Source organism: Leguminivora glycinivorella, chromosome 5, assembly GCF_023078275.1.
Source record: "Leguminivora glycinivorella isolate SPB_JAAS2020 chromosome 5, LegGlyc_1.1, whole genome shotgun sequence".
Classification (NCBI taxonomy): domain Eukaryota; kingdom Metazoa; phylum Arthropoda; class Insecta; order Lepidoptera; family Tortricidae; genus Leguminivora; species Leguminivora glycinivorella.
The window spans coordinates 15,004,694-15,029,856 of NC_062975.1; the positions used below are offsets into that span (position 1 = coordinate 15,004,694).

The window sequence follows — 25,163 nt, forward strand, 5'->3', positions numbered from 1 at the left end:
TATACATTAGCGCTTCTTAGAAAAAAGAATACTCCAAAAGCTTGAATTTATTCGTTCATGAGTAAGTATACTAGGTGTTACTTAAATGTAGAAGATCTAAGACAAATATATGCAAAATTTGGTTGTGGGTTATCAAAAAAAAAAAACTGTCATCGACACTTACGAATTGAACTTGGTTAACAAAATGTATGGTGTTACGTATTTGCGCTTTTCATATTCAATAAAAATATCAGAAGATAAATAAGTCCGTATTATTTCAGGTTTTGTTTCTACTTTAAGAGGATACGGTAGCGAAAATGCTAAAATGGAAAGGAGCCCCCCTTTCAACTTGGGAATTTTCGTTAAATATACTAGTGTTATTAACTAGATTTAACGAAAAAAAAATTGTCCATTAAGAACAACTCAGTCAAAAGATATTTAGAAAAAAAAAACTATAAAATCGACGTTCCGCTCTCGACTCTTTCCTCCCTCAAAACTTTATCAATCGGAAAAAAATTTGAGAATCTGAATAACAATGAAATAATCTATGTCGGACCGTTTAGTTTTTTTGGTTAATTGTTACCAATCTTGAGTATCACACCTCTTTTTGCGCCACAATAAAAAAGGCTGTTTTTGGAAATTTTTGATTGGCTCTAGAGTCTTTAAAAAGCAGAATATCAAAAAAATCAAAACAGTCCGGCACAGATAAAACTAATAATAATATGTGTTGAAAAATCATTGCTCTATCTTCAAAAACCAGGGAGGAAATAGTCGAGAGCGTTTGTATGGAGAATTGACCCCTACCGTATCCTCGAACTGTGCCGGGGAGTGTTTTTTGATAAGTGCCACTTTTTCAACTTTTAAACACGAAAATGTGGTCTATTGTAAAATAGTTGTTTTCATTATATTATATGAGACTAGGTGATATAGCACAACTTGAGCTCTCGGTGAAGCGTAAACACTTATGTGATATTTATAAATGGAATATTTATTTAAACTTTATATTATGTTTAGACTTGAACTTGCATGAACCAGGTACATAAAAAGTACCATTTATTAATATTACATACATACATACATACAATCACGCCTGTATCCCATATAGGGGTAGGCAGAACACATGAAACTACTAAAGTTTCAGTGCCACTCTTGGCAAATAAGGGGTTGAAAGAAAACGAAACTGTGACATTGCAGTGACAGGTTGCCAGCCTCTCGCCTACGCCACAATTTAACCCATATCCCATAGTCGCCTAATGTATTATTAATATTAAATGTATGAAAATATTGAAAATCCAGTATGTTTCATGTTTAATTAATGAATGTTCAAGAGATGCCTGAAAAATGTTCTTCATTATTCTGAACATTTAAAAGTATTCTCCAATATAAATTCGATCGCATACTCTACTTGGATTCATCTTCATATTTCCTTCTTTACAATGTATTATGTAAGAAATTATGCGGAATGAGTAAGCACAGAGCTACTCGAATGGATCGAAAGCCGTTATTTAGCAGGCTAGACCTCACAGCGAAAATTTAGCATGGTAATGGTTCAGGTTCCACGGAAACGCTTGTATGTTCCGTTATTCTGTCGCGCCAATTGACGCACGTGATGCCCCTACAAATGCACGGGCATTATGCGTATAAACAAGGCGTTAAACATTTCAAGCGCTAATAAATTAAATTTTCAATTAAAAAGGGGTTGCTAAGAGAAAATTGTCACACGCCGATCTTTCATTCACGCGTACACATGAAATTTGCGCCAATTAGCTAAATTTAGACAGAATCGAGATCAAGAGGCTTATTTTTTAATAAACTATATTAAAATATCTCCATAAACTCACCTCTTCAAGAGTGTTTTTAATGAGAAAAGTTTGATGCGACTTTAATTCAAGTCTAACTTCTGTCATCAACGCTTACTTTCATGGCGTCCGACGTGTAAGTCGGCCGGATTGTTTATAAACAACTTGGTTTAGATATTGACTGCGGTCGCTCTTTGATTTCCTCCCCTTGCAACTTCTGTTGAATACGAATCGTATTAAAAGTTTTCGTTGACGAGGCAAAATAAAGTACAGAGAAGAAAAATAAACGACCATCGAGGTTTTGTGGAGGATAGAAGACTTTGTTGAAGAGTTTTGAGTATTTTACGTCGATTTCAGAACATCAATTTACTTTACACTTCAAGGAAATTTGCATTCAAATATTTGAGACGGAGTCGCATAAGAAAGGTAAACCTAACATTTTCGTAAGTATAACTCTAGCAGAAAACGCGCATTCGTTTACAACTTAAGCACTTAAAACTTGTTTAAAACTTTAAGAAGAAACTATAAGTCTAACGCTAAAAGGTTCTCCCGCACTGTCCATAAAATAGAACTTGCAGAAATTATATTTCAATAGTCCCAAGAGAGTAAAACACTATAGTTTGGATAAGAGAAGAGGCAAACGTTAATACGCTTAACTTATGCGTGCGGACCTTAACTTTCCGCAGTTATGGCCGAAGTTTATCAACGAAAGCACTTCAGCGTGTCTGTAACTCTTTATTAGTCCGTGTTACACAATGAATGTTTGTTTGTTTGAGTCACATGTGCGGCGGGGAGTAGAGCGATAGTCGCGCGGCATCTGTGCTGGCGGCTGCGATTGTATCGCGTACGAGTCGGCGGCCCGCGAGAGTTGTTATCAGATCCGTTTGTTACCAACTTTACCGGCATTGTGCTCTCTATTCGCGAAAACTTATCGGTCGAGCGCGCGCCGGCGGGAAAATGCACTTACCATGTTAGAGAGCCGCAGCCGCTGGTGTTTAGCGAGTTGAGGGTCTAGGGCTTGGAGCGGGAGGGCTAGGGGCAGCGGGAAGGGCAGCGGCAGTTGGAGCTGAGGATGCGGGGCCGGCAGGTACAGCGGCGGGCAGCAGGCGCAAGGCGTCACGTAGGACACGCACGCGAGCTGCGGCGGGAACAGCGTGGCGGCAGCGGCCTCCTCGAGGCCTCGCTATTTACTCTTACGACCGCATCCGCGGCCGGCTGCGAGCGTTCGACGGCACCGTCGCACCGCGAAATTCAAAAACTTAGTAAAGTTCGGAGGAGCGGGCGGGAAACTGAGCGGTCGGGGGGAGGAAGCGAGAAACGACGCACAGGGCTCGCGAGAGTGTGGAGAGAGTGGCGGTGTGCGGCGAGCACGAGACGCCAGGCCGGCGTGTGGCGTTGGACTGAGCGGCGAGGCAGGTGCGCGGCCGCGGGGAGGGACTAGGGGCGGGCCCACCTGCCGCACCTGGGCGCAGGCGCCGCGAGAGTCAGCCTCCGCACCCGAGACCACCAACACCTGATCTCGCACAAACATCCACCATCGCACACCACATTATTCACTTTTACATCCCCAAATAATTCAAACTAAAAATTCAAGTAAACAAATTACAGTGACTAAAATATGTAAGACTACTAAACTTAGGTAGAAATTTTAGAGTTTTTAATATTTTTCTTCCTATAACATTTTGAATGATAGCTACATTATAATAACAAGAAAAACGTTAAATCTTTAACTGGGACCTTTCTTTTTCGAATATTTATTTTAAAGAGAGTTTAGACAGATGTTCATATCTAAAAATTCAATCGGAATCTTAATAATATTCCAATGATTCCAATGAACACAGACATAACTTTAATTTCTAGTAAGACTCCTATAATGTATTCACTTATAATTTTCCTACCTATAAGAATTATAGATATATATTTTACACTTGATTGATTACCGTAGGTATTTACCCGAAAGTACCTAAGAATAAAATTATTTTCTTTACCAGGTGGATCCATTAAATTAGTAGTTAAACATGTACTCGGCTCCTTACATAAAATGTATAATATGATTTTACATGGATATGTACAAAACTAAGTAATTATTTTTCAACTAAGTAATTATTTTATCATTATTTCTAAAAAATACCTACCAGTAGAGGCAAAAAATACCTATCTACTAAATTAAGCAATAACTAATTAAATATTGTAGCTTATTAAAAGAACTCAAGTCAAAAGGCAAAAAATACCTACCTGCTAAATGAAGCAATAACTAATTAAATATTGTAGCTTATTAAAAGAACTAAAGTCAATACAAAAGCTACAATAACGCGTTAATCGCTATTGTTTACGACTTAAGTCCGTCAACAGAATACCTGGTATTTACCAAAAAATATATGTTCCTATATTTAGACAATGAAGGCAGTTCTGTTACATTATGAGTCAAACTTTAAAACATACATATTTAATAGCAGCCTAAATGGTTTAATTGAAAGGATTTGGGAATTTTAATTGAAATATCCGTGGTACCTACTGAGTAGATTAATATAAAACAAAATTATGATAAGGACGACACAGATGAAAGATATTGCGAAAAAATATGTTAAAAATTGTATCTGAAATATAATGAAATACTTTGTGTCGGACATAGTTTTCATATCACGCCTTTCTTTGCGACATAATCATGCCCTTTTGGCCATTTGTTAAATATTTAGAATACTAACAATTGTGTAAAAAAATCATCGTTCTAGCTTCAAAATAGAATGAGAAAGAAAATAGTCAAGAACGTTTGTATGGAGAATAGACCCCTGAATCGTGAACGTATAATAATTAAGGTGAATTGAAAATCGTCTTGTTAACTGAACGAGTCGCATACTTGACCCGAGGGGCGCATGGGGATTCTTTCAGCGCCTGAGGAATGTGACTTGTCACTACTTAGTATAAAACAAAGTCGCTTCCCGCGTTCTGTCTGCCCCTATGTATGCTTAGATCTTTTAAACTACGCAACGAATTTTGATGAGGTCTTTTTAACTAAATAGGGTTTCTATGTAAAACACCTATGCAGAGCCACTAATAAATATACTTAAGATAATTGGAAGATTCACAATCTACCGCAAAACATGAAAATCGAATCTCTCAAATATGCAGGAGTGACAAAAAGAAAATTCGATTTTCTTATTTCGCGGTAGGCCCTCTGGAGAACACGAATACTTAAAACGATATATAAATAATGTCTTCCGAATCCTACATTTTTTTCGCGCCAGTATGTATAGGTTAGTAAATACATTTTTATGTTGGAATTAGCCTGCTAAAAGCGTAGATTTAAACACACATCAGGTAGGTACTTACAAAATATTATGATATCTACTGCATTTCCGGATTTCTTTAAATATAAATCATAATTTTGAGATGAAGAAGATATTGTTCAGTATTTTTTTGAAAACACCTATATCTTCGGACAAAATTGTTAAATAATTATGTCCATGTCTCCCATATTAAGTTCCTTATACTTATCTGATTTTAACTTATACTTACCGTCGATTGGTCCCTTTTACGGAACGATTACTTTCCCGTGATGACTCCAAAGTGAAAGTGAAATATCGTCACTACTTTGAAAAAATCTCGTATCTCACGCTGCTCCCCAAAGTTAAAACGCAGTAAGTCTATATGCATTCCATACATACTTACTACAATTTTCTTTTCATTGACAGACGAAGATACAAGTTTTTTTTTAAAGTAGTGACGATATGTGACCTACATTCCTGCGTTGAAAAATAAAACTAGACGTAGATAAAAAAACTGCTTAAGTTGCTTAAATAAACATCATGAAATCTACGATGACCGCGAATCTCAAGAAATGTTATTGATCTAAGAGAGCTGAGCATGGTTTAAGCACGTACGTAAGCTGGTTGCGGGATAAGACCGGATTATCCACCTTTTAGCAGTGCACTATTTACGGGCTGATTTCGTTTACTCACTGAGTGGCGAGGGAATTGAAGATATACGGGAGTAATAAAATATAAGGTGGTATCACAATAGACTGAAAACAGGCGGTGCGGATTCCGTTTTAATTTTAATTTTGTCAAATTAAAGTTCACTAAATGGTTACTCATAGGCCCTGTGATCTACATACAAATTAATAAAAAATGTATCGCAAATGTAGGGAGCTCCACAAAAATCGAAAAGGTAATCACGGTCTATAACCCGGCCAATATAAGTCTAATAAATGACTACAAATCAAGCTCAATTTCACATGACATTATGTGGACACATAGGTATCAGGAATAAAATTCATAAAAGAACCACGGCTTGTTTCGGTTACGGCGGTACGGTGTGTTTGAGACCTGATATCCTATTTAATATACTATATAAATCAATCAATAAAATCAGCCTTATACCAGATAGTTTTGTTTAGTCTCAGTTTCTTATATAATTATGTAAATAGGTTCCGGATCAATTAGATACAGTCGTTAATAAATATCAGTTGCGAATAAACGAAAATAATTTACACTCATTTTATCGAATCAAAATTTCTGTATAAATTCCAATCCCCAAAAATAATTCATAACGGGTCCGAAATATGCAGCCGTTATAATGAAAACCCCTTGGTAAATCGTTAAACAATCAATTCCTTTTCACTGATTTAAATTTCGAAACATTAATTTATTGCGAAAATACGCCACTTAATCAGAATATGATCCGATATGAATGTACATATTGTATAGAAACTACATTTGTTTCATTCAACCTTTTTATAAATTGCTGAAACTTTACTGGTAGTACTTTGAAAATAGTTATTTGTTTTACAAGGGGGCAATGTTTTTGTTTAACTGCGCGTGCCAATATTGATACCCAAACATGCGAGATTCCAATATTCAAAAAGTGGAATCTTGAGCGTTGCGAGGGTTTCAAGGCACGAAGGTTAAACAAACTTTGCCACCGAATGAAACACATAATTTTTCACCACACCAACACGAACAAAATACTGACTTTAAAATAAAACATCAAACTAAATCAAATCAATCTATTCAATATTTTATGATTCAAAATCATCATTTATAGGAAAATCTACCGGCCAGCTTAAGACATGAAGTTAAAATTTGTATGAAATTATATAAAACAATTATGTCATAACGCAACGTCGCAACTCTGTATCTATGTAGTGGCCCAGTCGCAACTTTACCTCTTGTATTACCTAGTCATGATTTTTGGAATTTATGATGGGGGTCAGTCCAAAAGTCATCTGCCGACATATTATTATGTATCACAATTATCAAAACCGGTAATCAGACACTATTGCGATCGAGCGATGCCGGAGTCGCTACGTAGCAATTATTAGGGTTGGTACAGTCCACTACAAAGAGATGTATCCATTTTTTCACCTTATTAAAATGCAATAAGGTGAAAAAGTGTATACATCTCTTTGTAGTCGACCGTACAATCAGACGCCCCTGTGCATTCGCTACCACATATAAGATAATTACCTACTTGATTTTTGAAAACCCTAAATAGTCGAAAGCGCTAGTGCTCTACATTAAAAAGGGATGAATCGACAAACTTCAGTTTAGAAGAATTGCTCACTACGTTGGTACTATTATTTATTCTGTGTCGCAAAATTTTATTGTTTGGGGATTTTCATACGTCTAACTGTTGTTTAATTTAAATCGATCTGCTGCCTGTCATCGAAAGAGTGTTCGCTTAATTTTATTGTAGGAGAGTTTTCATAGTTTTCCTCTAAGTTATGTTGATGTTCCAAAAATAGTTGTAACTAGATCTAAGTCTTACATATACACGTGTCAGTCCTCGACACCCCGCGAATTATCAAGCCGTGTTACATCTATGACGGAATTAATTAATACTATCGAAAACAGACACGCTTTAGCTGTTCCTGTAGCGCCCCGGGCCGTTTGCCGGCATCCGCGTTTTCAACAAATAAATTGCGTTTTAAATGGATTGGGATATTATTGATATGAACTGACGGGGCGTTTGTTTTGCTGGATTATTGGATGTTGTGAAGCTAAATTTGTAGATTAAGTTTGTTTGTAGTTGTTGTTTTAAGTTTGTAAGTACAGGGTATTTTGGCTGGCGGGTAAATTCAATTATTTAATTAAAATATTTTCCATGTTATACATTATTAACTTAAGTGACATGTGCGTCCCCTGAGCAGGTCATATGTGAACAGTTGAGACTCTATTTGATAATATAAAAATCATAAGATATAGGAAAATAAATCGATGAAATTACCCATCAGTCGAAATTATCCCCCTGCACCCTACATAAATGTAAGCTAGATAATGTCTTCATATAGGTTGCGAAAACAAAGGAATGGTTGATAACTCACAACTTAAACAAACGCGGCATTAATTTTTCTTCCAAACCAATGTCTGGTACTTAATTTTCTAGTCTAAGTACAAAAAATATTGAGCACTTAAACAGAAGTTTTACACTCAGTGTGTGTTACGTAAATTTTCATATCAAAATTTATGCATTTTACATGAGATCGTAATGTCGATTGTAAATACTTCTTATGTAGGGAGTGTCTCTTTTTGCCGCCATATTCGATTCGGAGCTCGTGCAAGCTCTTAGAACAAATATACCGAAACCGGCTATACCTAGTCAAGGTTCATATGAATCATTAGGCTAGTCTTACACATAGAACCATTCGTACTGTTAATATTGGATATATTTCTGAGAACGAAGTCCGCAAAGCTTTAAGTCGTCTGTCATCGAAGCATACCCAAGGTCCTGACGGAATCCCCCAGTACATAATTAAAGATTGTCGCGAAGTGTTTGTTCGGCCCTTGCAATTTATCCTCAATCTTTCGTTGCAATTAAAAACATACCCTTCCCTCTGGAAAACAACAAAAGTATTACCCATATTTAAATCCGGTTCTAAGGCTGATATTCAAAATTACCGACCAATTGCCGTACTATCCGTGTTCGGAAAAGTTTTTGAAACTATTCTACACTCTCGCATGTATCAACAGCTCAATGGCTGGTTCTGTGACGAGCAACATGGTTTCCTACCAAAGCGTTCAACCTCATCCAATCTCATAAACGCAACTACTGTTATTGCTAATAACCTTGATGAAAAGAAGCAAGTGGATGTGGCCTATTTCGACTATCGAAAAGCATTTGATAGAGTGGATAACGACATACTTTTAATAAAACTGGCACATGCTGGATTCACACGACCTCTATTGGAATTATTGACTAACTACTTCACAGGTAGACAGCAATATGTCCAATATGGTCAATCCAGGTCAAATTCATACTCTGTATTATCAGGAATAGGTCAAGGTAGTTCTCTCGGTCCTCTCTTATTTCTTATTCTTATCAATGACCTCCCTGCATCCATAAAAAACTCCACGTGCTTACTGTTTGCTGATGATTTAAAGTTAATTAAACCGATCAGTGCTCACCAAGACTGTGCTGCATTACAAGAGGACATCAGCAGCGTATGTACGTGGAGTATTCAAAACAAATTGTCCCTCAATGAAAATAAATGCTCAGTCATGTCCTACACCCGTGCATTCAATAGCCTACATTACAACTACACGATTTATAATCAGCCTATGCAACAAGTCACATCTGCTCGTGATCTGGGCACATGGTTCGACTCCCATCTTACTTTTAATGAGCATATTGTTGCAACTTGCAAGGCTGCTAGAAAAGTATTGGGCTTTGTAATCCGCCAATGTAAATTTCTTGATTCCCTAAATGCCTTTTGTGCATTATACAATGCATATGTTCGAAGCCGGCTTGAATGTAACGCCACAATATGGAGCCCTCATGAGCATCAATACACTCTTATGTTAGAGAGGGTGCAAAAGTCATTTGTACGCTTCCTTTTCCTTAAAACCTATGGATATTATCCACATCTTTACCCCACCCTCTATGTACTAGGAATGGTAAACTATACTTCACTAGAGTGCAGAAGGAGTTTGTCCCTTGTAAGATTCTTCTTTAGGTTAATACGCGGCCAAATTTCGAACCCTTCCTTGTTGTCGCTCATTTCACTCAAAGTGCGTCCGGTCACCGGTTTAGAACTCCGTCCCCGCCGACAGACTCTATTCGCCATCCCGGTGGCACGCACCCATGCTCTGTCGCACTCACCACTGCACCACGCTTTAACCCTTCTCAATGACATACTGGCCAGCGACAGCAAACTGGATATGTTTCACAGCACGGAGCCGCAATTCCTTGCGATCAGCGCCCGTCACTTGGAGTCTATAACTACTCCAAGTTCGATCCACGTGTGAGTGTCTCTTTTTGCCGCCATATTCGATTCGGAGCTCGTGCAAGCTCTTAGAACAAATATACCGAAACCGGCTATACCTAGTCAAGGTTCATATGAATCATTAGGCTAGTCTTACACATAGAACCATTCGTACTGTTAATATTGGATATATTTCTGAGAACGAAGTCCGCAAAGCTTTAAGTCGTCTGTCATCGAAGCATACCCAAGGTCCTGACGGAATCCCCCAGTACATAATTAAAGATTGTCGCGAAGTGTTTGTTCGGCCCTTGCAATTTATCCTCAATCTTTCGTTGCAATTAAAAACATACCCTTCCCTCTGGAAAACAACAAAAGTATTACCCATATTTAAATCCGGTTCTAAGGCTGATATTCAAAATTACCGACCAATTGCCGTACTATCCGTGTTCGGAAAAGTTTTTGAAACTATTCTACACTCTCGCATGTATCAACAGCTCAATGGCTGGTTCTGTGACGAGCAACATGGTTTCCTACCAAAGCGTTCAACCTCATCCAATCTCATAAACGCAACTACTGTTATTGCTAATAACCTTGATGAAAAGAAGCAAGTGGATGTGGCCTATTTCGACTATCGAAAAGCATTTGATAGAGTGGATAACGACATACTTTTAATAAAACTGGCACATGCTGGATTCACACGACCTCTATTGGAATTATTGACTAACTACTTCACAGGTAGACAGCAATATGTCCAATATGGTCAATCCAGGTCAAATTCATACTCTGTATTATCAGGAATAGGTCAAGGTAGTTCTCTCGGTCCTCTCTTATTTCTTATTCTTATCAATGACCTCCCTGCATCCATAAAAAACTCCACGTGCTTACTGTTTGCTGATGATTTAAAGTTAATTAAACCGATCAGTGCTCACCAAGACTGTGCTGCATTACAAGAGGACATCAGCAGCGTATGTACGTGGAGTATTCAAAACAAATTGTCCCTCAATGAAAATAAATGCTCAGTCATGTCCTACACCCGTGCATTCAATAGCCTACATTACAACTACACGATTTATAATCAGCCTATGCAACAAGTCACATCTGCTCGTGATCTGGGCACATGGTTCGACTCCCATCTTACTTTTAATGAGCATATTGTTGCAACTTGCAAGGCTGCTAGAAAAGTATTGGGCTTTGTAATCCGCCAATGTAAATTTCTTGATTCCCTAAATGCCTTTTGTGCATTATACAATGCATATGTTCGAAGCCGGCTTGAATGTAACGCCACAATATGGAGCCCTCATGAGCATCAATACACTCTTATGTTAGAGAGGGTGCAAAAGTCATTTGTACGCTTCCTTTTCCTTAAAACCTATGGATATTATCCACATCTTTACCCCACCCTCTATGTACTAGGAATGGTAAACTATACTTCACTAGAGTGCAGAAGGAGTTTGTCCCTTGTAAGATTCTTCTTTAGGTTAATACGCGGCCAAATTTCGAACCCTTCCTTGTTGTCGCTCATTTCACTCAAAGTGCGTCCGGTCACCGGTTTAGAACTCCGTCCCCGCCGACAGACTCTATTCGCCATCCCGGTGGCACGCACCCATGCTCTGTCGCACTCACCACTGCACCACGCTTTAACCCTTCTCAATGACATACTGGCCAGCGACAGCAAACTGGATATGTTTCACAGCACGGAGCCGCAATTCCTTGCGATCAGCGCCCGTCACTTGGAGTCTATAACTACTCCAAGTTCGATCCACGTGTGAGTACCTACTATATTATGTACTCTATGTTCCGCTACACTATTTTATATAAGTGTACCAGGATTATTCATGTTTATACCCTCCTGTACGATTGACATGTTTAGCTAGGCTGTTAATGTTAATTTAAGGAATAAATAAATAAATAAAGAATAAAAGAATAAAGAACTTGTAGACATGTAAAGGTTTGGTATGTGTACGGTCGCCCACGCCGGGCCCCGGTCGATGACCCGCCGCCTGCGCCGCCAAGCCGTCTACCGTGTTATGTAATGTGACCTTAACATTTCGTGAGGCCTTTTGGCCTATTGTGTGCGAAAGCTCAGTGGTGTGACGTTTCTGGAAAATTCTTGTTAACGAAATATGAAGTTAAGAAACTTGATATCTTATAACAATTATAACCTATTTCATTTTTAATGACAAAACTATCACGAGACAATGGCATATAAAACATGTAAAATCGGGTCACTCACGTAAAATTGTCGCGCGCGCTCAATGAAAATGTTCCTCATTACGGAGCGAAACATGTCGAGCGATCTTCGACACTTATTTCATGTTAGGAAGACTCAAAAATATTTACCGCGTGCTTGTTATAATTTTATCAGTGTTTTTAATTTGTGAACCAAAGTCAAAATATAATATTTTTATAATTACATATACGTTTTCCTTCAAGTTCAACTTTAGGTAGCAGTTATAACTTTTTGGTGATATTGTGTAATGTACATTAGTTGTCGCATAAAAGAAAAAAAAATATGTTTAAAATGTTAGCGTTTTTCGATTACCGTCGTTGCTGGGGTATTTATTCGTTACTTAAATTAAAATTTTTAACATTTTGGATATTTTGGATAGTTAATACAATACCTCTTTCATGTATAGGTACAATTAAATCAAAACGCGAACACTTATAAAATCTATTCTTTTCATGTAGGTAACTATACTTTAGTTGAAAAGTGTTTACAAATATATTTAAATGAGAACTCTTCTATGAAATCGATTGGCAATGCTGGAAAATTATATTTCACGAAAGCCGCTTATTTGAACGTAGCCTTAAATTAATATATTCTGTGTTAAGAAGCAACAGGAGGTCAATTTTCCATACAAACGCTCTCGACTATTTCCTCTCTAGTTGTTAAAGCTAGAGCCAAATTTTTTTTAATACAGATTTTTATTATTTTTATCTTAGATTGTTTTGCTTTTTTTGATATTTTTATTTTTAATGGCGTTTAAGCCGCTCAAAATTTCCCAAAAACGGTCTAATTGATTATGCCACAAAAAAAGCGCGATGTTCAAAATTCATAACAATTAGCCAAAAAAACTAAACGGTCCGACACAGATAATTTCATTGTTATTCAGATTCTCAAATTTAATTCCGATTGGTAAAGTTTTGGAAAAGGAAACAGTCGATAGCGGTACCTCGATTTTAAAGATGTTCTCGCAATATCTTTTACAGGAGTTCTGTTGTCCTTAAAGCACATTTTTTTTATAAATCTAGTCAGTAACACGCGTAGGTATATATTTAACTAAAATTCCCTAATTGAAAGGGATACACCTTTCCAATTCTGTATTCTTCTCCTGTTGCCTCTTAACATACGAAGTCCAGGTATTATCAGTAAAATATTCGAATATTAATTTTAGTTTGATATTGATACCATTTTTTTACAAGACCTTCGTCGTTTTTAAAAGCTGGAAAGTTTCACTTTTCAACAAGGTGGCAGTCAGGTTATTTTCGTGTTAGCCATTGGTATTGACTTTAAAGTGACAATTTTGAATGATACATAGGTTTTGAATCACGTTTAAAAATAATGAAGGCTTGTAAGTGTAATTTATTATAATAGACACTAGCGACCTGTGCCGCCTTGGAAGGGTATTAAACATATAAATTTTATTTCCTTGTGAATGAATCACCCTATCAATTAAAAAACCGGCCAAGAGCGTGTCGGGCCACGCTGTGTAGGGTTCCGTAGTTTTCCGTATTTTTCTCAAAAACTACTGAACCTATCAAGTTCAAAACAATTTTCCTAGAAAGTCCTTATAAAGTTCTACTTTTGTGATTTTTTTCATATTTTTTAAACATATGGTTCAAATTTTTTTTCCTATAGGAGCGATTATTTCCGAAAATATTAATATTATCAAAAAATGATCTTAGTAAACCCTCATTCATTAATATATCACACGTTGGGGTTGGAATGAAAAAAAATATCAGCCCCCACTTTACATGTAGGGGGGGTGCCCTAATAAAACATTTTTTTCCATTTTTTATTTTTGCACTTTGTTGGCGTGATTGATATAAATATTGGTACCAAATTTCAGCTTTCTAGTGCTAACGGTTACTGAGATTATCCGCGGACGGACGGACGGACGGACAGACAGACATGGCGAAACTATAAGGGTTCGTAGTTGACTACGGAACCCTAAAAATACACAAGACGCATGACAATCCGTTTGTAAGGTCTACACATACAGTCATACATAGTGACAGACAGATAGACGGACAGCAGGAAGCGACTTTGTTTTATATATACATACTATATATTGTGATATTTGTAAAATCTAACAGTACTAACAAGAAACTTTATAAATTTTTTTTTTTATTTATCATGGCTCTCATGTGGGTCTTTGCTGTTTAAAAAGTGTGCAGAAAGGAAAACGTTTATGCACTAGAGCATTTTACTTTCTTTGTAAGTTACTTTGATGTATTTTTTAGTAAAAGTAACTAACATTTGGATTTAAATGAATGTATTTTACAATTTCTGAGCTGATATTTACGTAAGTCCACATTTCACAAGATAAATACGCTTTCCAAATGATTCGCAAATAGTGGATACATTTACCATGAGCACAAAATATAATTATATTTGTATTATAATAGTACACCACGTAATAATATTTTTCCTTTTGTAAAACAAATACGTAACTATCATTCAGAAAACACAAAATTATTTACGAAAAGCAAACTTAACATTCTTTTTTAATGAACTTTGAATTTCTAGTTACAAAAAGAGATAAGTCACGGGTGGAAATATATTTACTCACATACATTTGAAAGCATATTTACAAAATAAAAATTATCATAACATCGTTTCACTCGTAACAAATAAAGCATAAATAAAAGCAGTGCAACAGCGGGCAAAAATAGTGGCCTCTCCGGTTTTATTTTTCAACCAGTTCAATTACTAAAACAAATATCGGATAGGTTTTACATGTAGTAATAATAAATTTAAAAACTTGTTTCGCTACATATATGTGAAAAACTCATATTGACTGTTGCGACAGTAATGTAGCGGTAACGCTGTGTAAGTATGTTATTTTACGATCCCTCCATTCTTTTATCCTACCATACAAAGTCTGTAAAGAATTATATCAAAAGTCTTGAGACACATTTTTGTTCAGTCACCAGCAAAAATATCTGACGCAATCCTATTTCTAGAGCCATAAGAGCGTGTCAGGTATAGAGACTGTCCTTAAACCGAAAGAGGTTATAAAACGTTATTTTCAAAACTAATAAACTTAAAGTTCAACAATAAAATTAAAAAATGCGCTAGCTCGCTAGCTTCTCGAAGCTTCACGGGAAGCATGGTCGCGCGATAGACGATAAAATATCGCACTTACAAGTAGTGCGATAGGGACTGCCTGCTATTTTATCACTTATCGCGCGACCATAATTGCCTGCATGGTTCTCATCTCGATATATAGCCCGTAGTGAATTTTCTTAAGCGCTCTCTTATTTTAATATACTTAAAAGTAAAAGATATTATCTTTTTGACGACCCCCATCCTTCACATCCGTGTTGACTCATTGTCAACTTGACAGAGTTCAATTTACGCTGTCAAGTGTCAACTTTTGAAACCTTGTCACTCAAAAACTCGGTTTAAATAAAGTAAATAACAATATTCCACGAAACAGCTTTAAAGTAAAAATCACAATAAAATGTACAATAAATGTAGTATAAGTCTTAACCTCCTAAGACTCATTACAAATTTTTGCAGTATTGAATGTGGAACTTTCTTTAGTCCCATTGTAGTTTATTTTTTTATGTGATAGGAGGCAAACCGCCCGTGGACACCCGAAACACCAGAAGAGTAAGTAGTGTGTTGCCTGGCTTTATAATTTTGTTTTACTGTATTCGCCTCCCTTTTATTCCTGTTAAAGGACTTCTATTTCAATGTGAAAATGTTCAATAAAATAGTGCCAGTATTATATTCTAAACAAACATCTCAAAACATAAACATTACGCCGGCAATAAGCCTGTAACAATAATGATCAATACCGCTCGAGATATCCCATTTAAATTACTGAAAGCCCTCAGATGTCAACCTGTCTAACGAAGTTTAATCAAATGTACCGAAAACGTCCAACCAGGCTACTTTGAGAGCTATAATATTAATTTATATAAGACGAATAATTTAATTAAAATTTAACTAATAAACATAAGCATTTCCTTTATTTTCTTGGTATGAATTCTATGTATAAGGAGTAATGTTTACGTTCGGGGAATTATTTTATAATCTGTTTACTCATTCTGGAGGCGTGATCTGGTTGCAATAACAGGCTATGAATATCATCAGCTGTTTCTTTTTTATGTAAATGTATACCTACATACAGTCGATTAGTATCAGGCGAGTTGTTTGCTCGTATACCTCCTATCATATAAATAGAAAGGAGCATAATCATTTATGAAGAAGAAGTTGGTCTCTTGACATAAATTGATCTTATTTGATTTCAATGGGGCTCAAGAGTAAAAATATTAAAGTTCAGACAAATAGATTCACTCCTAAAACTGATCAACATTTGTTCAGCATCTATTAAAAATAACTAGCATTATTTCGTATTGTAAAATATTGATTAGAAAAAAAAACTTAATTTACAAATGTTTGAAAATACAAATTTGACTTTGTTTTATTTATACAACAAAAATCCCAAATATTTTATAGATTTCTTAAAACTAGTTTCGCTGCACGTTTGACAAAACGTAGAATAGTTGTTTATAAAAATGACAATCACAACATTTCAGTAAACCCGACGCGAAGAAATTCAAAATAACGGACGTGAAAACCAAACATTAAACAGACGCACGCGAAAAGTAAATCGCCCGCGGAATCCAAGAACAAAACAGAATAAATTGTTTTAATAAGGCATAAATTACGAGAAAAAAGACGAGCCGATCACGCCGTTACGATGGCTGGCCATGGCATTTACGGTTTGGTGCTTACCTTATGCGGCGCTCGCGGTTAAAATGCACTTTTTACCCGCGCGCATCACGTTTTTTTCACCACATATAGTCATTAGTTTGAACAGTTAAGAGCAGTCGATGCAACGGGACGGTCGCGCTCAGCTTGGTTGGTAGAAACGCGTGACGTCATAATTGCGCACGACAAGAAATCGACTTGATGATATTAATATGTATTAAGAAAAAGTTGGAACTAACATCTGCCTAGTGGCGGTTAAACCGACATTGTTAATAGTTTTTTTTTATATATCTAGTACTATAAAGTTAGGGGTTACGACTATATAGGAATAATTACTTTTTAATTCATAATTATACGTATCGAAACGCATCAAACTTGCTTGTTAACACCCAGCGACACGCAGTACCTACGCAGCTGCGTGTGGCTGGGTATGAATATGGTACTGACCGTTCTTGTATTAATGTACTTGTACATATTAATTTTATTTACACATATACTTCATACAAATTAAACAAATTATTTATCTTTAATGTCTTAAATAAAGACTCGAGACTAGTCCAAAAGCGGGACAGGGGTAAAATTTAAGTTACCATACTATATGTAGTTTATCGGGACACGAATATCCTAACGACCGTATAGATAGTTTCAGATTAACAAACGCTTTACTGAGGTGTCGGTCTAAAAAGAAAGAGAGCATCAAAATATAATATAGGGGAGAGCACCAATATCTTTGAACATCTATCTATTATCTATTATTTATCTTTGATGCATGCTTTGATTGTCGCCTGCGGTATTTCCGGACCGATACGACCTTCAAATCTTCAAGAAAAGAGCGTACACCCATCTTAAAGGCCGGCAACGCACCTCCAACACCTCTGGTGTTTCGGGTGTCCATGCGGTGATCGCTTACCATCAGGCGACCTGTCTGCTCGTTTGCCTCCTATCCCATAAAAAAAAAAAAAAAAACATGAAACATGACACAAACAGTGTACTTAGTGCCTACGACGAAGATTTTTTTAAATATTTTTAAATTTCCCTGATTCCCCCATTTTACCGCAAACGTCTAAAAATATCAAAAAATAATCTTATTTTTAGAGTTTCTTAATCAAATTTCGCTACTTCTACCTATATTATTAAGGTACTTATCAATTGGTCCACGAGGATAGAATATTCAAAACACGTGTACGCACTCATAAGGAAAATGGAAATACGATGACTTGAAGAAGGTAAACTTTATATTAAAAAGTTTACAATTTAAAACTCAATATAACGTTAATATTCAAGCTTTGAAGTATATTTTACACATGTTGCTATCGGATTATGGGTTACTGATAACTTGATAAGACTAAACATTTTTATATTAAAGGAAAAAATGGAAAAATTTACGCTTCCGGCGGGACTTGAACCCGCACCATTTTTGCAATCCGTGCAATGCTCTTACCAATTGATTGATTTTTTCCTTTAATATAAAAATGTTTAGAATCGTTAGCAGACGTTTCTGCTTAATAAAAATTAATTTTTGATAAGACTACATTATTTTTAATACGAATAGTACATTGTGCAAGTAATAAGGGTCGTAAGTTAAATTTTTCGAGTTTGCGATATTCTTACGCTTGAGGTAACAATATGTACACACATTAAATAGGGTCGATAGGTACTCTAGTAAAGCTAATTGCACAGTGGACACTTACTGAGCACGTTAAATGAAAAAATTTAAGTAAAATAAGCAATTCCACGATAAAACACATTTAATGAGCAAGCGAGAAGCGTCCGTTTCAACTTAAGCACAAGTGATTATGTACATTGTGTTTCTATCACAAAAGGGTATTTCTGCTGTGCAATAAAGAACTTTTTATCAGAATTTCTGTTTGAATTATAACATGAAACGATCTTATTGCATATTAAACATACAGTGTATCAGAACTACACACAACTTCCTTTGTACCCATGTTACTGTAGTTCTGGAATATTACCTGAAACAAAAAATATAGTATTTAGTCAAAATTAGTACACAAAATTACGAAAGAAAAATTATTAGGTGCGAAGTATCGAGATGAGCGCAAGTTTCGGGAAGCAAGCAATCATGGCATTTTTAAATTTTATTATTGAAACGCGTCACTTCAACATTTCCAATATCTCACTCTAGTTATATCACAATGTTTACTCAGGCAAAATTGTCCCAAAACATTAGCACTACCTGAGTTAAGCTTCCTTACATCAAACGGCATAACAAATTCATACATTATGTATAGGCGGTATAATGGAATGGCATGAGGTCAGGCTCCGCATTAAAAGCCATGGATTTCATGCCACTAGATGGAGTATGACCAATTGTGCTAACTAGAACGAAGCTGTCCAAAAATCGAACAATTCATTATGTCGGTACATGTCATGATCTATTCTTAAAAGTGTCATTATACGATAAAGTTGTACTTACTAACAACAAAAATTGTAATATACTGTAGGGAAAAATTAAAATATGAGCAACAAATCAAACAGAAAATATCGACTGGTTTGCGAGTATTCCACTGGTGCACTTTTTTCAAGATTTTATAGTCATTTCAAGAAAGTAGGCACGAATGTTTTCTTGGAAATGAAATTGGAATTTAATTTCGAAGAATTCAGTTTCAAAATTTAGTAGTACCTACCGAATGATATCCTGAAATTTGCAAAAAATCTTAGATGACAAACATGACCTATTAGGCTATTAGTAAGAATAACTGGCAACCATTTTGAAGTCAAGAGGAAAATTTAAAACTTAATTATAAATATGAGAAAAAGCCGTTTGGGCGTGATTATTTCCAATTTGTAACGTAGATTTCTAAAGGGTATGTATGTATAATTATGTTGCCTGCGATGTACATTGTGTACTAACATTATGTACATCGTTGTTACATTGTGTATTTGTTGCTGCCCTACAATGCGAAATCTAACGGAGAACCGGTCTATATTAAGAGCTTTCGCGGCGCGGGGGGCAAAGTGAATTTTATAACAGTATGCTGAATACCATTTTAACTGATTGAAGACGATGGATGAAAACTCGGATATTCGAATTAACGAGACGTTGATAGCCCTTGTTGGGGAATAAATGTATTTTTCTGGTAAAAATTGTAAGCTCATTAGTCAGGGTACATTTTTTTGCGAAAGTTCTGGATTAAAGGCGAATTTGTAAACATAAATGTGGTGAACATTTGATTTTAACTTTAGGCATCATGGTCTTAGCAAAATTTAAAATAAATAATATTGTCTTCGGTTATGAAATAAAACTAGTTTTATTTAAAATAATTTGCAACAATGATATTCACGGGTTACACTGAGACAAATTCGCATTGTGAATTTAACAAGTTCGACTTGTTGCGCGTTTATCAGTTTGAAACAAAAGTATTTTAGTAAACGGAATAAATCACAATATTGATGGTACAAGTCGAATTTGTTCTACCAACAAGGTCAAATTTGTTGATAGATATTTGGTTGAATCAGCCATACATAATTATGTTTAAAACAATATGTGTCAAGTTACTCTATAAAATCGACTTATTGATTCAACTGACAAGTAACTTGTAAAATGTACTAGTTACACTTAACAAAATCTTACTTGTTGTTTAAACCAAAGAGCACGTAGGCGCTATTTTAACCAAAAAACTTGTTGAACGAACATGAAAACTGGTTGTTTTTTCTCTCATTGTACCGTGACCGGTATCTATACAATGGTACAATGTATAGATACCGGTCACCTAACCTAACCTAACAGTTACATACTAGGACCAAAAATTACACACATACATTTTAGTATAAGTACCTACATTTGGTAAAACGACAAAATATCAATTCAAAATATCTTTATTCATGTAGGCCTAATTACAAGCTCTTATGAATAGTTCATTACATACATATTATGATCTTAATCTAACCTAATTAATTAATTATCAGAGCAATTTATTGTTGTAATTATTGTTTATAATAATATTGAGTCTATAATATACAATTTCATATAAAAATAATCGTTAAACAAAAAATATATAATTATATCATGGTAGAAGAGGAGCTCTAGGGGGTCTATTAGTTTACTAATGTAGGTAATTTCTTTTTTTACTATTCATGAATAAAACGTAGTACTATTGCCGACACTCAGTTATTTATTTGAAATTGGATCTTCGTACCTATTTATCCCAACTTTGTCCCAATTCAACAAAATAATAAGTTGATAACATAAATATTGACTTTTCAAGGTGAAGTTCAGGCCGATATATCAAATATTTAATCCCAGTTACTGTCTACAACTGAGAACAAGTCAAATTTATTTTTTATAGTTTTTATTTGTGCTTTTAACTTTTTTTATTCTGCATTTTTTTTATTATTTAAAACGGTGGTAACGTGTTTAACTTTGTGGATAACTTTAGTGAACATTTATGAATAAGGGGGTTACTCTAGTAGTCAGGGATCGGATACCGGTATTTTTTTCGGAACGGTTCCGTACGTTGACCCGAGAACTTTACTTTAGCGTTTCTGGTTCCATTAACCGGTATTCTTTTTCGTTCAGTGAACGAACGTTTATGAGTGAGAACTGTTCCGAAGAACAGAATTAAATGATACGTTCTTTAAAGAACAGTTCGCGGGAACGGAATTAAATGATACGTTCTTTAAAGAACAGTTCGCAGGAACGAAATTATTTCGGTTTTTCTATTTCCAAGAATTTGAACGAACAGTGCAAGCGGTGTCGGCCACGGCCATCACTTTAGTAACTTTAGTTTGATTTGAGACTAGCGGTGAGTAAACGTGGCGTCGAACGAAACAAATACGTCGAAAACATTCTGCACCACAACCACAATGAAGTAAGTTTTTTTCTTTTAACTTAGTGCTTTCAATTTTACCGATTTTAAAATTTAAGTAATGTCACGACGCTTAAGTATTTATTTACAGGCAATCGTACAGTCCAAGGTCAAATAAGGACGGGACGCCGCTATTAGCAAGAGCGAGCGTCCTTATTTGACCTTGGTACGGTCATCTCAGGTGTGTGTGTGTGTGTGTGTGTGTGTGTGTGTGTGTGTGTGTGTGTGTGTGTGTGTGTGTGTGTGTGTGTGTGTGTGTGTGTGTGTGTGTGTGTGTGTGTGTGTGTGCGTGTGCGTGTGCGTGTGCGTGTGCGTGTGTACAATATACACTACTTTCCCATTAATTGTGTCGTTGGTACTGTAGATAGTCAATTACCATAGAAATTACATCAGCTACTATCAACAATGGACCTTTAGGGTCAGTTGCACCAAACCGTCTGTCACCGTTAAAGCATTCGTTAAATTTTATTGTATGGACAGTTCCATAGGCGTCTGCTGCGTGACGATGATGTGTGTGTCAAATGTGGTTGATGCAACGGGCCCTTAGTCTAAAAACGTCACAATGAAAGATGTGAAATGTGCAATTAGTCACAAAAATAAATTGTTTTTAGTATTCAACACTCCCGTGTCCCAGAACTCGAAGAATCCCAATTCATCCAATGTTCTTATACTGCTGCGAGTGAAAGGGGCACTAATGATGATATATTTATGACTTGATCGATGCACAGAATGAGCCACTGAGTAAGTACTTACCTATACTAAACCTTCATAAACCTAAATACTGAAACTCTGCCCGGTGGTTCGGTGTTAGGGCTTGCAATTATCCGTCCAATTCGAAATCCGGATGATTCGACTCGATATTTGAAAATCCGGATATTCGGATAAAATGGATATTTCGAATATTTTTTATTTTATTTAATAAATCTCATAATTAGTAACATAATTATGTATTACGATACGAAAAACACGTCGTAGGAAATTGTTATTTTATAATCAGGCTTGAGCTGTTGTTCGTAACCTTAATGTTAGGTTAGGTTACTTAGTTATTTCATTCTTGCCTTTTTTAGGGTTCCGTAGTCAACTAGGAACCTTTATAGCTTCGCCATGTCTGTCTGTCCGTCCGTCCGTCCGTCCGTCCGTCCGTCCGTCCGTCCGTCCGTCCGTCCGTCCGTCCGTCCGTCCGTCCGTCCGTCCGTCCGTCCGTCCGTCCGGATAATCTCAGTAACCGTAAGCACTAGAAAGCTGAAATTTGGTAGCAATATGTATATCAATCACGCCAACAAAGTGCAAAAATAAAAACCGGCCAAGTGCGAGTCGGACTCGCGCACCGAGGGTTCCGTACAAACCTGCAAGGTTTACAAAGTTCGTTCATTACGACAATCGAGTCATAATATATATTTTGTAATGTAACTAAAAATTTAAGGTTTTCGGAATTTTTCCTTTATGTGTGCTATAAAACGTTGCTTCATGCCAAATTTCAAGATTCTAGGTCGACTGGAAGTACCCTTTAGGTTTTGATTCCCTTGCGAGTACTTGCGAGTTTCAAAATATGCAGCTTAAATTGCTGTTTCTTTTGATTGCGTTGACATAGAAGTTTGATTTTGTTACAGCTTAAAGGTATTATAGACCTGAGTATTTGGTATGAATTTCAATTTAATACCTCTACGCGTTTATGAGGAAATGGGTAGTAAGGTTAAAATTATTAAAAAAAATATATATTATGTGATGTAACTAAAAATTTATGGTTTTCGTAATTTTTCCTTTATCTATGCTATAAGACGTTGCTTCGTACCAAATTTCAAGATTCTGAGTTCACGGGAAGCACCGTTTTGATTCCCTTGCAAGTGTCGAAAATTTGCGGCATAAACGGCTCTATCTTTTGATTGCGTTGGCTTAGAAGTTTGATTTTTTCACAGCATCAAGGGACAGTAGACCTGAGTAATTGATATAAATTTCAGCTTCATACCTCCACGCGTTCCTGAGAAAAAGGGTCTTGACAGACGGACGGACGGACAGACGGACAACAAAGTGATCCTATAAGGGTTCCGTTTTTTCCTTTTGAGGTACGGAACCCTAAAAATGGAAAAAAATGTTTTATTAGGGTACCACCCCTACATGTAAAGTGGGGGCAGATTTTTTTTTTCATTCCAACCCCAACGTGTGATACATCGTTGGATAGGTATTTAAAAATGAATAAGGGTTTACTTAGATCGTTTTTTGATAATATTAATATTTTCGGAAATAATCGCTCTTAAAGGAAAAAAAAGTGCGTCCCCCCCCCCCCTCTAACTTTTGAACCATATATTTAAAAAATATGAAAAAAATCACAAAAGTAGAACTTTATAAAGACTTTCTAGGAAAATTGTTTTGAACTTGATAGGTTCAGTAGTTTTTGAGAAAAATACGGAAAACTACGGAACCCTACACTGAGCGTGGCCCGACACGCTCTTGGCCGGTTTTTATGAAATGACTTCAGTTGCCCATAAGATATATGATTTTATTTTTATGTAATTTTGACTAATATTTGATATTAATGAATTTTAATGCTAGAGACATAATCTGATTGCCATATGAGGCAAAACGTCATGTTGTGATCGTTTAGATCGAATATTACCTAAAAAAGGTATTACCTACCTACTCCTTGTTTAAATATCAGATTGCATTTACGAGGTTTTCATTGCCGATTTATTCAAATGCAAAAAGAACTATGACATATTACAAACACCATTTAGCTTTGTTAAATAACAAGGCTGAATGATCTTTCTCTCTAATAATTTTCACCTCTTATCTTTGATGACTTCGTGACTCCATTCCAGTTACACTTGGGACTCTCGGGTAGACGTTCTTAGCCAGAGGGCCTTACGTTACGTATACAGCGAAAAAGTTTTGGTGTTGCAACACTTGCAACCTATTTTGAAAGGATAAAATGTAAAAGCGTATCTGCTTAACTACTTCATCTTGTTCTGCAGTTCAATACTAAACAGGTCTTCCGCCGCGGGATACATAGAAGACTTCTTTTTGTCAGAAAATTTGAACAGTTTTAGTTCTGTTTGCAATTTATTTATTTATTTATAATGTATTCGGATGCTAACAATAATGAAAGTGCAGCGTTTGATACGGTACTCAGTGTCACTTGATTGATTGAGTTAAATTGATATACTTACATGAGATTATCCACAAATATTCATGAAAAAAACCCTGCCTGCTAAGCCGCGGTCCCGGCGGATTCGAATCCCGGTAAGGGCATTTATTTGTGTGATGAGCATAGATATTTGTTCCTGAGTCTTGGATGTTTTCTGTGTATATAAGTATGTATTTATCTATATAAGTATGTATTCGTATCGTCGCCTAGCACCCATAGTACAAGCTTTGCTTAGTTTGGGGCTAGGTTGATCTATGTAAGATGTCCC

At 36.0% G+C, this 25,163-nt stretch overlaps 1 protein-coding gene across 6 annotated transcripts in view; it reads right to left on the reverse strand.

Annotated features, from left to right (window-relative positions):
• Positions 1-25,163, reverse strand: part of LOC125226170 (polypyrimidine tract-binding protein 1) — a 681,511-nt gene that overhangs the window by 255,085 nt on the left and 401,263 nt on the right. For 2 of the 6 annotated variants that reach the window (XM_048130084.1, XM_048130082.1), the window contains exon 1: positions 2,746-3,156. The exons of the other annotated variants lie outside the window; for them this stretch is intronic. In XM_048130084.1, coding sequence (XP_047986041.1) covers positions 2,746-2,748 — 3 coding nt within the window. In that variant the 5' untranslated portion in view covers positions 2,749-3,156. Of the gene's footprint in view, positions 1-2,745; positions 3,157-25,163 lie in introns of those variants that run through there. 6 annotated transcript variants of the gene reach the window in all.